The sequence below is a fragment of the Lonchura striata genome, chromosome 1 (genome assembly GCF_050655825.1).
Source record: "Lonchura striata isolate lonStrDom1 chromosome 1, ASM5065582v1, whole genome shotgun sequence".
NCBI classification, from domain to species: Eukaryota; Metazoa; Chordata; class Aves; order Passeriformes; family Estrildidae; genus Lonchura; species Lonchura striata.
The window spans coordinates 79,619,883-79,635,337 of NC_140703.1; the positions used below are offsets into that span (position 1 = coordinate 79,619,883).

The 15,455-nt window shown below is 34.3% G+C and overlaps 1 protein-coding gene across 12 annotated transcripts in view; it reads right to left on the reverse strand.

The window, feature by feature from the left end:
- Positions 1–15,455, reverse strand: part of DOCK9 (dedicator of cytokinesis 9) — a 111,245-nt gene that overhangs the window by 26,441 nt on the left and 69,349 nt on the right. For 6 of the 12 annotated variants that reach the window (XM_085581628.1, XM_085581663.1, XM_085581613.1 and 3 more), the window contains 14 exons: positions 14,251–14,337; positions 13,574–13,663; positions 12,189–12,304; positions 11,985–12,054; positions 11,720–11,845; positions 11,525–11,596; positions 9,117–9,263; positions 8,349–8,432; positions 7,642–7,753; positions 5,266–5,444; positions 4,370–4,486; positions 3,424–3,544; positions 2,797–2,930; positions 1,982–2,155 (listed from right to left, as the gene is read on the reverse strand). In XM_085581628.1, coding sequence (XP_085437754.1) covers positions 1,982–2,155; positions 2,797–2,930; positions 3,424–3,544; positions 4,370–4,486; positions 5,266–5,444; positions 7,642–7,753; positions 8,349–8,432; positions 9,117–9,263; positions 11,525–11,596; positions 11,720–11,845; positions 11,985–12,054; positions 12,189–12,304; positions 13,574–13,663; positions 14,251–14,337 — 1,629 coding nt within the window. The remainder of the gene's footprint in view (positions 1–1,981; positions 2,156–2,796; positions 2,931–3,423; positions 3,545–4,369; positions 4,487–5,265; positions 5,445–7,641; positions 7,754–8,348; positions 8,433–9,116; positions 9,264–11,524; positions 11,597–11,719; positions 11,846–11,984; positions 12,055–12,188; positions 12,305–13,573; positions 13,664–14,250; positions 14,338–15,455) is intronic. The other 6 variants (XM_021530274.4, XM_021530276.4, XM_021530273.4 and 3 more) reach the window with 1 other exon arrangement.

Genomic DNA, 15,455 nt, shown 5'->3' on the forward strand with positions numbered 1-15,455 from the left:
ACTTGAAAACCAAATGCTATTGTTAGGTGGGACATATATTCTCCCTTGCTTTTCAAGAGACTTTCTGCTGAACTGTATACAGGACTGCCTCTACAAAATTAATTCCATTTAAAGATCTTCAACAAAATTCAAAGAACCTAAAGAAAAATATACATGATGGGCAATAATATGCATTCTGGAAGATTAACTACTAGTAAATAACTTTCTCTTGCTCTCCCCTCCTCCCTCAACATACAAACAAACAAACCAACTCTCTCCCTGTTTCGTTTTTTAATGTAATTCCTACACTTGTGGGAAGTTTATCAGCAACCCACATCACCATCATCTATGCAAAAAGAAAAAAGCTCTATAATTGGTCTTTCAAAATGTATACCACTGAACAAAATTGAAAAACAAAAATTGTAAAAATATATAAATTGAACTTTGAGCAGAGACTAGTAAAAGAATAATTTCCACACAGTCAAGTGTTAAAAAATCCTCAGTCTGAAGCTTTTATAGATATACTGTATAAACTTTTGTTTAAAGTACAAATTATGCCCTTTATAGTGCCTAATTCTCACATCCAATATGCCACTTCTGCAAATGGAAAATGTACCAGACATTTAGTAAGTTTTCTGTAAAGTCAACAGTCTGGTAAATTGATCTGTACAACTCTTACTATAAAAAATTTACAAATACAAAGGTAGATTCAAGGTAGAAAAACACTTGCTTTCACAAACGAAGCAAGAAGTGACATTAGAGCAAACCTTTCCTGGAATACTCCCAGCTGAAAGCAGGACACAAACTAACCATGAATGAACATTTCACAGCAATCATTGACTGCTGAGCCTTTTTTATGCAGTTTGTTGCATTACAGAATTCCTGTCCTAAACCAATCTGTGTAAATCTGGTACCAGTAAATGTGTGAATCACACACTAGTCATTGAATGAATGCACAGTAAAACTGAAGGTGAAACTATGATAAATACTAGCCAGAAGTTACTGTAATTTAGGAGGAGGTGGATGCCTCTATAAGCCTGACTATTGCAGATTCTAAAGCCCTCAAAAACTGTTTATTTTTTAAATATCTCTGGTGAACAAGGAGGTGCTACTCTACAGCTTTTTGGATGCCTTAACAGAGCAGGCAATCAATGGGTGACAGAAACAGAATTGTTTCCTACACTTTAAGAAACTGCCCAGAGCACTAGATAATATTACTACTAAGACTGTTGAAGATACACACAGATAAAACAGGACTATAGCTACTCAGAAGCTTTGTATAGAATCATGTCAATAACCTATAAAGTATACACATATTGAAATAAAAACTGATATACTTCCAGTCTATTCTGATTACACAAGCATAATGCTACAGATGATTCTGAAAGAAAATTAGAACAAAAACATGGCTTTTCACTATAACGATATCAAGCAATGAGCAAAAACTTGGAGACAACATGCACTGAACAACTGATCTACTAGAAATAAAGTTCAAAAAGCAACAAATAAGAAGCCAGGATTAAGTATTATTTGGGGAAAATATCAGCATGCAAAACATGAATCCTCTGTTACCTAAGTTGGCAGACCAGAGTAGAATTTTCAAAGGATGTTGACTCCTTTGAAAACCCTTTTACTTGGTGAAAACAATACACATTAGTAATTAACAACATGACAACTAAGTAATAGATGACAGCATTGCCATTTAGCAACAGTGTATACCAAGATACTTATTTATTACCTTGGTCAATACCAAAGAAGAACTTTCAGTTCTATCAAAGACCCCACGACTCACATTCTGCAGTTATTGAAACTGATTAGATTTTTTATACTTGATCTAGATCATGTGCATGTACTCCAGATCTGACATTTGAATATAACATATTTTACATGGTCAAATTGCATATATTGGGTTTGAGATTCAACTGTTGCAAAGAAGCAGCAAAACTACTGACCACACACTTCACTCAGAAGCTTAACTATGCCAAGCACAAAAAACAGATACTTCTTGTAACTGAAGAGAGAAAGTAGTATGCAAAATTTTCTCTGGCAAAGCTGGGATTGTCAGAAGTGAAAAATCCATAGTAACACGGTTTTTCTTTGGAGGGTGAGAATTTTCTTCTTCTTCTCCATTTGGGTGCAAAGCATGAGCAGAGTGCCTTCTGAGAAGCTTCTCCCTCTGCCCCACGAAGGCATGTCAGAGTCAAGGGGAAAAAGTCAACATGTTGTGACTTGCACAACAAGAGCTAAGAAAATGAAACGTGATCAATATTGACACAAACTCTAGAAAAACAGGACTGAATACCTCATAGCTACTGCAGCCAGAGCTCCTAATTTGTAACAGCTTTCAAGTGAAATGGTTTAGAAAAGTCAAACTATGATAAAAGAAATCACCCAGAGGAAGCAAAAAAACTGTTTTTCAACATTTTAACAATGTCAAGTGTATTGAGCATAGAAAGGGATGGAGTGACAGTCTCCACAAAATCGAAGATGTTGCTCTAACTGGAGTTCAATCCTCTCAAACAAAATTCAGTACACTTCATCTAATGCCTTTCTTTAGCAAAGGAAATAACAACTGCTTGCTTTTGTCTCTACATTGAAAATCTGTTTGCATTTTTTTTGTGAAACAGCTCAGTAAATGCAATGCAAAAGGAGTTCACAAGATAATTATTTTGCCAAAGATTTATATAAAATACTGCTTTGAAGTTATTCTAGAAAGCCCATTCAACACTGGATATCAGAAAAGCTAACTTCTATGAGACTTAGGATGAAATTATAGAAATACACATTTAGGATTTATCATGGTTTGTTTTTGGTTACCTTGTCAAGAGAATTGCTCTTGTCACTGTGTCTTTCTGGGAGACTATTTCCTGAGTCTGTGCTTATAAGAGAGCCTCTTGAGTCAGCATTCCTCACACTATTAATATTTGGAGTTGATGTGGTGTATGGGGAAGCTAAAAAAAAAACAAACCACAACCTCAAACAACATAAAAATCTCAAATAACACATACAACAAGCCAATCCATAGTTCAATCAGACATTTAAAATCACTGTATATTTTTTTAAGAAGGCAAATAATTAATTCCACTTAGTTATTTTTAATGAGGACAAACTTATTCTAGAATTTCAGCAAAGTATATATGTGTCTTAGGGTGACTAAGCACATACACACAGACTTATGTACAACTATGTAGATACATGCATAAAAAACATATGTAGCAATACATATACACTTCCATGAAGAAACAAAAAAAAACCTTTCCCATTTTTTATATCTTAACTGTTGCCTTTTACAGGGAAAAAAAAGCAGCCCTGCTCCAGAAAAGTTTTAGTTTCATATAGAAGAGCAAACCCCAAAAAATCCCAAAAGACAGATTTCATGTACAAAGTGAAAAAATAAAATAGTTCCTCTTTAGTTATTTCATTTTACTTTTTTTATGTGCTTACCAATGCCAGAGATAACACCAAACAGATCTTTAGGAAGGTTGTTATCCAATGTGTTTCCTGACTTCTGTGGTGTTACTAACTGACTCGCAGTCGGCAAAATCTGCACATCATCCTTCGTGCTCTGTTTGGAAAAGAAAGGAAAATGTGATTATTTTTCCTGTATTAAGGACTATGTGAATATGACACATCTTCTAGAGAAATATTTGTTAAGTATTTCTTCCTTAACTTTTAATTTCTAGTAAATATGCTCAAAAGAATGGAGATGTTCACATACTTGCATAAGCTTGGGATATCTTAAAACTAAAGACACCTCATGAAACATTGAAGAAATTAGTATTCTGTTTAATTTTAAGCACTATAAAACAGGTATTTTAAAAAGACTCACTGTCATGGTTTGGAATGAGAGGACAATTTGGGGAAATAATGTAAAGCTTTTTGTGTAAGTGTAACATTTATTTGAAATAAAAGTAATTCGAGTGTTACATTCTTGTTTAATGTAACACATTACAATTATTTCAAACACCCAAATATTTATCTTGTGGGAAGAGTTTAGGAGATTTTTTTTCTTAATACTAAATGGAACACAAGAAGATAAGGAGAGGAGTAAAATAAATGAATAATTAAATCTTAGATTCAATAACTGTGCAACCATATCAATATATACCCTTCACAAATTACATTCTAATTAATTCTCCTGCAGCCCTCTTGCACTATAGCTCTTTCAAAATCACACCCCTTTAGGGTTAAGTTCTTCTCTAATTTCTAGAAAATTAACAATCTTTTTGTGGTCCATTGTGGTTTCAGTGTTGGACTGCACTGAAAAACTGCAGAATTCTGAAGCTTATGAAGCTCACTTTCTGCCAGGAGTATGCAGTGTTTCATATAGAGGTTACAAATAAATTATGATAAAAACAATTCAGAATACCAAACAGAAATTGTCACTCACATTGCTGGAAGGGTTAACAGGAAATGGAGACACATCTTTCACATTGATCCGCTGAACATTTTCTATGAGCAGACCAAAGAGTGGCAAATACATAGTAGCTATTCTTGCTTGATGGCCCTAAATAGAGTTCAACAGTTCATTAAAGAACTACAGTTTTAATTTTTTTATCACCAACTAGTTTTAATCTATTCACCTCTAAATTGTAAATAATAATAAAAAAAAGCACTTCATAAATATTTGCCAAGCCAGAGATCACATTCATAAATGGCAAAAGCAGTGATCATCACTGTATTTCACTCTAATTTACAGAAGATCAGCAAACGTTATTTATTGTCTGAATATAATACAGGAAAACTCCAAAATTAATGTCATTTAAGCCAAGACTAATCAAGTAAATTAATATTATGTTAGCTCAATGAATTAATGATACCTTCCATTACAATTTTTTGGCTTCTGCACAGCACTGCTGATGTTAAAAAGAGTAAAAAAATTAAAAATCACTTAAAATCTACCACCATTACTTGAAGTTTTCTTAAACCCATTTCATAAATAATATATGATGGAAAGACAGCTGCAAAATTTTAAGAGCTAATATTTAATGAAATGAAGAGTTTAAAACATACTTGTAAAAATCTGATTACTATAAGCACAGCAGCTGGAGTACACTGTGCTAAAATACAAACCATCATATAATTATATTAAGAGGTGCTTTGTCATTTCATTTGCTAAAAAGATGGAATTTGCAGATTGGTCTTGATACAGTTTTCATCACAGTCTGGGCAGAAATGATTTTGCTGAAAATTAACAAGGGCTTCCTCTATGAAAGAAGAAACTTTCTGCATGTGTGCACACCTAATCTTTATTATTTTGTACTACTGGCATAGCAATAGACTTACCCTGGTAGCATATCTATCATCAAAAGAATGCTTTATCATCAAATTCTTGAGCACACTGATGGCAATCTGCCGCACATCTCTGAACTCTTGTAAGGCATTGCCCACCTCCCTTAGAAGCAGCCCAACCAAGAAATGATTTTTACAGAATTCATCAGTTAATGAATAGTCCAGCTGAAGGTCTGGAAGTAAAATACGAATTTCACATAAGGAATAGTTTTATTTAACCTTATTTATCAATCAACTTAAGGCTGAAGTAAAACCCAGCACATCAGACACAGCAGTCACATTCCTCCCTCTTCAAATTACTTTTCATGTAATAAAAGAATCCAGTTTATTTATGTACTGAGTATTATCTTTAGAGAAACTTCAGCTTGAACGACTCATTTATTAGAACATATATATGTTTACAATGTCAGCTGAGGAGCTGTCCAAGAATTTCTCATGTTCACTGTCATTGCTCTACATAGTATTTTCATCTTCCAAAGAACTTTCAGTAAGGCAATCCCTTAAGTCAAAAAGAAGCATATCTGAGACAGCACAGCCATTATACAGACATTCTACAGGCATTCTTGTAACGAGGGAGCATTTTATACTCTTCTTTATTTTGCAATCAGAAACACTGTCTTCTCTGGTTTTGCTATTTTCTAAGGTTCTCTAAGCCAGCAGCTCATAGTCTCTTTTCTATGAAAATATTTATGCAGTGTTATTATCAAAGACACTCCCAAAGGCTGAAAAAGCCAAAGACAGAAAGAAGTTCTAAGCAGCTGTTCCGCTCGTAGTCTCAAATCTTGCTTTATCTTGCTCAAACTTGATAAAAGTGTTAATTAGTGATATTCAATTTTACTAACTAGCAGAGTCTATTGAACAAATATTTCAGACAAAAAAAAAGTCTATTCTACAAAACTATGTTAGAAATGTTTACTCATTCCTTGTAAAAGCACCTTCCTTGCCTCTGTTTAGTGATTTCTGCTGTAGCTCATTGCCTGGAAGAAATTAATGTGTCTTCAGCCACAGAAGCAATAGCTAACATATGACTTGTTTTGGCACAAGACGGGATGTACCAGGAACCCCAGCTGGGCTACACAGCACTTTCATGACTGTTCTCCTACACACACCAAAAAAAAAAACCAAAACCACGAAGTGGAAGCGAGAACGAGCGACAAAAGAGGAATACAGAAGTATTCGGAGAGAGTGCCAGGAAAGCCAAAGCTCAGCTACAGCTGAAACTGGTAATGGACATCGATAAAAACAAGAAGAGCTTTTACCACTGCATTAGCCTTAAACCCCTGAATAAGGAAAACATGGGATATTTGCTAAATGGGGATTGTGATTTAGAGACAGTGGGCTTGGGTAGGGCTGAAGTACTCCATAGCTTTGTTACTTTATCTTTCTCTGACATGAGTCCCAGGTCTTAACAGTCCAGACTATCTTCAAGAAAGATAATTAGTGCCAGTGGATAAGGATCAGGTCAGGAATCTCCTGACAGACCTCCAGCCATGCAAATCCACACCACCAGATGAGACTCTGAGGGAGTTAACTGATACCATTGGAAGATTGCTCATTATCACCTTTGTTAAGTTGTGGTGAAGTCATTTTTCAGCAAGTGAAGGAGAAGAGTGTGACTGGAAATGGCCAAAATAAATTTACCCAGGGTAAATAATGTTTTAAGACTGGTCTGTTTTAAGGGGAGAAGCAGATGTCCACATGGCCATTGTATCCAAGCTGGGACATTTCAGTCTAAGTGAAGAGACACCCAAATGTGAAAAATAACTATGTGGATCACTCAAAAATTGGAGGTTAACGTCTTGTACCCTACTTGGAGACAGCTGCAAGAGGAGTTTCCCAATGACTATTCTACTCACTACTACTTCATCAACAACCTGAAAGGGGAGATGGAATACACCTTCCTGGATAGGTACAGTCCATTTTCCCAAAGGGCAGAGCTGCATTACATAAGAATCTAGATTCTACAGAAATGGCAATCAAATTCCATAAGGAATAATGCAAAATTCTGCACCTGGGCTGGACAAACTTCCTGCAGTGGTACCAGCTGTGGAAGGTACCAGCACTTCTAGAGAAAGGAAGGCCTGGCATGATCAAAGCAGAAAATTGAGCTACAGACCTACTCAAGTTCCTTTAAACCTGAATAAATACATGAAAATAAGTTTACCATGTCTCTCTTTGGAAAGATTACTCTGCCACCTAAGCACTTCCTTTAACTTTCAATGAAAGGATTGAAACTTTAGACTAGTATTTAACAATTTCAAGCTTTCCATCATCTCACAAACCTGAAGTTACAAAGTGTACACATCTAATAATAAAAAGCTGATTATATGCCACAAGAAATATGCCATATACTACTTTGGAAGAATTTACCTTGGTATCTCTGAACTCTGCCTTTTCCAAATGGCATTGGTAGATTCAGTGGTATATAGTGCTCATGATTACAGACTACACGAAGAAATTCAAATTTGAATTCAAAAAGAGCCTTCAAAAAGAAAGTATAAATTAAACAATTGATGCAGTGATTTGAATAACATATTAAAAACCAATTTTTAACACAAAAGGGTGATTCATTTCAGTCTTGCACTATATAGACCTGTCAAAGTTCCACATGTCAGCACAAAATAAATCCAGAATAACTCATACTTAACAACTGGTCCTATTTACTATTCCCATTGGCCAAAGTTTACAATACTATTGTGTACTGATGTAAGAAAAGCCTGGACACCCAGCAGAAATCCTCTGGGCATCTGATACATGCTTTCCCCACCCCAGTAAGTGTAGCTTAAGATATTTAGTATCAACTCTTACAACTTCAGACTTCTTGCACTCATGCTTAAAATTTCTGCTTAGTGTTGCACCCCCACACCCCACTACTTCTGTGATTCACACACTCTAGTGTGGCAAAACTGCACCTGAAGATGGGAATCAAAATAGGAAATGGCAATTTGATGGAAAAAAAAAATGCTCTAGGCACATGACTTCTAATGTAACTGGGAAAAAACTTAATGCAGGACTTTATCCCCATGCATCAAGAAGAGACAACACTTAAAAATAGCTTGTTTAAAAACACTGAATACCTTGGGATCTCCTGGGGCAAAGCAGCTGATGTAGTTATTGATCTGCTTGAAAACAAAGCCTCTGTCCATAAAAGTGAAACATCTCTGGGGAGAACAAGTAAAACCAAAATAGAATTGATTTACTGCTGTCTCTGCATTCGGTAATTATATTTCTGTATTTAATAAGTTTATTCTCCAAACACATTATTGACATTTCAGTTTGAATATAAAAAACAATAAACAAGCAAACTAAATGTATGTGTAGATATATGAATACCAAAATGCCCCTTAAGAGTGCTGATCATAAATCACAAATAAAAAGCAGTTGAAAAGAACTCTGTCTTGCCAGAAATGAAAATGTCATGCCGCTAGAAGTTTTATCTACCATTTCAGTTCCTATCTTTTTTTATCCCTTGTAGATATTATTGGGTGAAAAATGAAAGACAGTGAAATAAAATGTATTCAAACAAAGCACTGCTGAAAACTATTCCAGGATTTTAAGGCAACCCAGATGATATTTTTAAAGGGAAAAGAAAGAAAAATCAAAATACATTTTGAATAAAATACAAATTCGTTTCTTAAATTACCCAATTTATGAATGGATGAAAATCCATTTACAGAAGATGAAAATCATACTTCAAAGCATTTTAACATGGAATAAAATTATATTTAAAAGGCTTTATGCATGTTCAGCTTTATATGAGTTGGCTTTCAGATTCCACAACATCCATACAGAAGCAATAATATTGAAAGAATAACAATAGAGTAGAAATTTCCTTGTGTACCTACTTTTATAAAGGCAGCCAGACTATGGTTTGCATTTTTTGAGGCCTCTGGATTGTCTCTGTATTTCTGAGTGATGTGTGGCATTAGCATATTAACAACTGTCTCCACTGCATGATGAAAGGAGGCAGAGAATCTCTGGTTTCTCAACAGCTAGAAATTAATTCAGATACAATATTAAATATTGTTTGTAACACTAGAATACATCAGAAAATTTACTTTAGATAACATATAGATAACCTGACAGGGAGAGAGGAAACAGTTTTTGAACTTTTTCATTTCTAGACTGAAGGATCATTTGTTTAAAAGAAATTATTATAACATGCCCTAGCATCTATTACTGAAATTCAAGCAAGGCTGTCTTTGATGACATAAACCACATGTATAAAAGCTTCTAAGTATAATGCATTAATATTTTCATATACTGCAATAAACAACACAAGCTTAAGAATAAGAGGGAATCTTTTCATTTTACCCATCTTCCTTTCCAAAGCAGACGTCAGCTGGTTCACATATACTAACTACATTATCAGACAGTCTTGAAAAAAAAACCAAACATTTTTTGCTGTTCTGCAATTATCTTGGTAATAACTGCATTCGCCACTGAGGAAATTGTCATTCATGCTTCTTCCTCTTACTCCTCAGCATCTTCAAAATCTCAGCTCTTCAGGCGTTAGAACCTTACTCTGTGTGTTTTTAAATTTCTACCATCAGAACTCTTTTCTCTTACTTTTTGGTAGTTTGCCAATTAGCTTAAATGATTTCCTCTTCATTCATAATTTCTTACTTTCCACTCATCACCTATATTGTCTTCATCAATGAATTTGTACACTCTCACAAATATTGGTCAGTAAGTGCTCTCCAGCTTTTTGGCACTGCAGAGTCTCATTTCTCTACATCTTACTACCTCCACTAAAGATTCTGTCCTTTGTGTGAAGAGACTAAATGGCTTGTGGTGTGAGGCTGATGGCATTGACAAAAATTGTTTCATTTGTAGGGTAAATAATTATCTCTTTTCTTTTTGAAAACTGAAATCAAAACATCCATGTGGAATGAAAACATCCAAGTACTTTTATTCAAATAGTTTTTTGAGCTACATTAAATGCAACATTCCTAAACAGAACAAGTCATTGTCAAGGCCATGCATAAATCAACGATTACATAATTTGCTTCCTTTGTGTTTGAATTGTGGTTCAAAACCTCCAGCTTGGTTTTTAAAAAAAATTTAAACTAGACATTAAGGCTGAAAAAGATCTCCTTATAAATATAAACAGTACTCATGCAAGAAGTAACAAATAAGAACTAAAGACTGTGTTGATGAGTATACCAGTGTCCCACAACACCCTTGTAGCTCAGTCTTTGTTATCCTGGCTACAGAAATCATTTTGCTGCAGATAGAAATGCATCTTTTTATCAGATATCATAAGCAGGAAACATCTGAGTGTACGTTGCATTTGTTACATTATCTAGTGAGGAAGAAAAAAAATCTAGCTAAATAGTTTATATTTAAGGGGCTTGTAAATCCAGAAGCAATGTTCAGGGGTGAAAATACTTGCAAACTGCAGGAAGTTCTTCTCTCTCTTTCACATTACAGAGAAGGTGACCATGAGGTTCGTTGAACTGGGACTCAAACTCTACTGATGATACCACAGAGTATTAAGTGTAGAACTATAAAGCTTTCTCCCTGACCATTGTACAACTATTTTTTTCCCCCCACGTACTTCAGACTTCCAGTTATATTCTAAATACACAGTGAAAATAGTGATAACAATATCACAACAATCCAGTAATATTACACAGATGAGATTAGTTATATACTTGAAACTTGCAAGACTTGTTTCAATCAAGAAGTAAATAAACTAAAAATTTGTCACCAATGCAAAAAAACTTCTTGCAGACTAAGCTTGTAAAATTGCATTTCTGAAGTTTTAGCATTCTCCTTCCAGTGTAGGAAATAACACAAAATTAAATATTGACACTTCTTACTAGATACAGAAGACTGTAAATTTCATGACTCACTGTTCTCAGGGCCATTTAATATCACAGCTACAGTACTGCTCAGGAAAAAGCCCACATTTTTTTTGGATAGTGCTTACATCAAAGTCTACAGTGTTATCTACTGCTCCCAGCTTCTTTGTACCACAAAAATTACAGATTTCTAATTACATTTCTAATACACAGAGAGTCTGATTCCTTACATAGACTGCTCTACTACATGGATTTTAAGCATTTCTATTCTTTTATATTAATGGTGAATCAACCCCATAGTTTATTCCATCTAGTATTTCAACTGATTTCTCCTGCTGCCTCTTTCTCTCCCTTTCTTTATAATATGCAAGAAGAAACATGTGATTGGAGAAAGAAGAGACCATATAGATCTTCCTCAGAATATATTTTTGCAAAAGTTGACATACCTTCACTTTAGAGTTTTCTATCAAATGTTGAGCCATTGACTTTATCAGAACTTCAAAGAAAAACCATGAATACTGCAGAGGAAAGAAAAATTCAGTAAGATTGCTATATGTGTTCACCAACTATTTCAATACACTCCTGTTCTTCAGTTATTACTAGGTAAGCACATATAGTAAAAAGTACAGTTCAACACATACCTTAAGTAGTTTGTTGCTTGTAAGAAAGTCAGCAGATGGCTTTAAAATTGTTGTCATTGACTTTGTCAACTCTTCATGCACTGTCTTATATTCAGAAGCAACATAGGGTTCTGCTTTATACGCATACTTGGGGAGGAAAAACAGAATTAAATACAAAATTATGGCATAATACATAAGAATTGAAATTAAATAGATGCAACTAAATTTAAATATATTCTTTCTTAGGGAAATAAAAAAAGAAAACATTCAATTTACTTTTACCTACCTTCACATAAGATCTCAAGTAGCTATCCAAACCTTCTTCATGACACTGAGCAACAATATGGATAATAACCCTAAACAGAAGTCAGAAAACAAGTAAACTTATAAAGAAAGCTGTGATTGCAACAGTAAAAATGATACTCAGTCACAGATTAATGTGATAACCCAGTCATCATGTAGACTCTATGAACCACTTAAAATTCTTTACCTTGTCACATTGACTGCAACTTCCTCTTGAGTTGCTCTGGTGAGAACTCTGAACAACTGGTTTAGAACAGTTGGCAGGAAAGCTATCATCACATGGCCTTCCATAGCATGAAGGCTCTAAAAGAGAGTAGCAATGCTGTCACTCATGTGAACCAACAGCATTTAAATCACAAATTTTGAAACCAAAAAATTTATTGCAAGTCTTTTTCCAAAAAAACAAGCTGCTTGCACCACTTGGTGTTTGTTATCAAAAATATGGCATAGAAAGCAATGGAGGATATTTTCCAATATAAATATTTAGTAAATATTTTCTACAGGAAAGTAAATTAAGGATACAAATTAGGTGTTATTACCAGCATTTTAGAAGTACTTTTTTGTACTTTTCCATTGAAAAGCACTCAAGGTAATGATTCAGTGAAAAGTCTGTCCCTGTGCCCAATAGCACACTGAGACGGACATTGGTATATTTTGGTATTTCATCCACCAATGAAGACATTTAGCAAACAGAAGTTCCACAAAAACATGCAGATTTTTTACCTAAGATAAGTGCAGTACTAATTATACTACTTAGTGCTAAACAATAAATTAACAACTATGTTAAAATTGAGGATGAACTAAAATCCCTAACTACTTAATGGGAATTGGAGACAGTGAATTATTAACGAAAATTTCTTCCAGATATGCCTTTGCATTCCATCATATGCAGAAGATCCTATAGACATAACCACTCTAACAGTAGAGGCAGTGTATGAAGTTCATCCTACAAAGTATTATGACACAAAATTCCCTGGAATTAAAGGGAATTTGATAAAAAGAATGTATTTGCTGGCCGTGTATGCAGATAACAAATGTCAAACTCCATTTAGTGTTGGGTGTTAGGCAGCTGTCTTATCTCTGACTGCCTGCACATCCATAATATCCAGGAGACAAAATGGTCTTTCTTCCTGTGTGATCTGTGTCAGAAAACATTGAAGTGGGAACCATGCACTCTATTGATCTAATCCCAAAAGAGAACTGAAAACATGACAATGATGACCTTCTAAGCAAAATTTTAGAAAAATCAAGAGTTGTGATTCCTTACAATTTCTACACAGTTCAATTTGATTATTTTGACAAATTAAGCCATTAGTGTTTTGAAATTACCACCCATAAAGCTGACCAATACCACCCCATTATTTCTTTGTGGTTTCCTCTTACATTGCATTTGTAAATTTATTTAAGGTAGAAAAGGATCTTTGTGGGTTCTCCCCACAGCAAATTCCATTAATATGAGTCATAGTACTAATCCTCACACTGAAAAATGAGACCTACAAAATGTCTGAAGCTCCAAGGCTTTGTAAAAGCATAAATGAATAATATAATCTGTTATTCACTGACATTTTATACCTTAAGATATTTCACAAGATCAGTTCCTAGTGCACGAGCTCCGGACTCTGTTTTCTGACAGTACTGAAAAAAATTATGCAAGTGCTGGTCCTGTCAAAGACAAAAAGAACAACAAATTCAACAATATCTAACATTACTATCTATAATCCATTAAAAGCATTTATAGGTATAAATACATATCTTTGTCCATAGATTCAATTTTCAAAAATAATAGTTGAAGTGCACTATTCTGAAGACTTATCAAGTCTTCTTTTAAATGAAAATTAGAGTGTTTTTTGAATACCCATTATACAAAATGCCACCTATACTTCCTTCCTACTGACATGCAGAAAAGAGCATACTTATCATAATAGGTTTTCTATGAAAAGCTCTAACAGGACTCATTGCTCTGCAGACAAGCCAGTAAACAGCTTTTAGACAACTATGAGCTCTCATCTAACTGGAAAATTCAGACTGAAATGGATGACGGGAGACAAAAGGCTCCTGTTTTGAATAGCTTCTATTTAAGATCTGGTTTTCACATCTAATGTAAAAGAAAGAGACAATGAGAAAAGACCAGGAGACAAAAAAGGGGTGAGCATACTGAGTTTAAAAATCTTCTCATATATTGTATACACATACTATAAACATATGTAATTCCTAAAAGGTTCTCTAATTAAATTTGTTTTTTAACTCACCTGGGTATATACAGTTGACACCAGATGAGTGGATATTTTTAGCAGTTGTTTGCCTCCATCTACCCATTTAATTTCAGGACCAGAATGCTGCACACACACAAGGGGGAAAAGTAAAATAATGTAGTAAAATATTAAAATAAAACAACAGTACCATTAACAACACTACTTTCAAAAAGAAAAAAAAAACAGGTTGGAGAAATGCAGTGTGCAATGAATAAGTCATGAAAAAAGCAAAGTTATGCAGGCAATATTTCCAGAAGCATTTATGAAGCTTAAAATGTATTTTACAAGTCCCACAGTATTTTCCTTGGTGGCTAACAAAATTGATTCTCTGCAAGTCACAGATTTTGTGTTTCCGCTACAACTCTGCAAAGAAACTTCTGACTAGAGAGAAATATTTACTTGTTTTCTCAGAAAAATAACACAAGGATTTCTACAGATACTCACAAGGTTTAAAACTGAAGATATGTCACTCATAGGTAGCAGCTAGTCCTTCCTTCTCATCCCATTTCCAAAGAACTGAGAATGAGAATGCTGACCCTGATCGCCAGTTAGGGAGAGGTTTTATTGCTAAATCTACCACTAGACATATTGGTCTTAACTTTCTACCCATGGGCATGAGCAGAGACAAACAGCAGAGGCATAAAGAATACACCTACAATGTGAGAAGATGAAAGATGTGAAGGAGACAATGGTTGGAAAGCTTACAGCAGAGTTTAAAAAAGACCAGGTGGTAGAATAGGAGGAGAGCAGCACCTCTTGCTGTTGATTTTAGGTCTCTTCCTTCAAAATTAGTCAATTTTGTCTCTGCATTCAAACTTTGTCAAATTCCCTATCACATTTTTATTTTGTATCCTCCTTGGTATGATTTTTATGACTACAATTATGCAAGCTTTCTTCTTTGAAAAATACAACCATAAACTTTACTTGTGAAGTATAGAGATCACAAAAATCAAGATGTGAGAAGAAGACTTGTTCAGGAATAAAGGACTTACTGAAAGGAGACAGCATGAAATGCTAAAAAAAATTTAGTAAAGTACTTCAGATTATTTGCAAACCTTCATAACCTCAAAATAATTTTAAATGTTTAAAAATTACTGTAACTTCTAGTTAATTATGACTCTAGAAATTAAACATAAGCACATCTTAATTGTATCAGCTAAATAACAACAGAAGTATGTAACAACTTTCTGATTTTTAGAAGA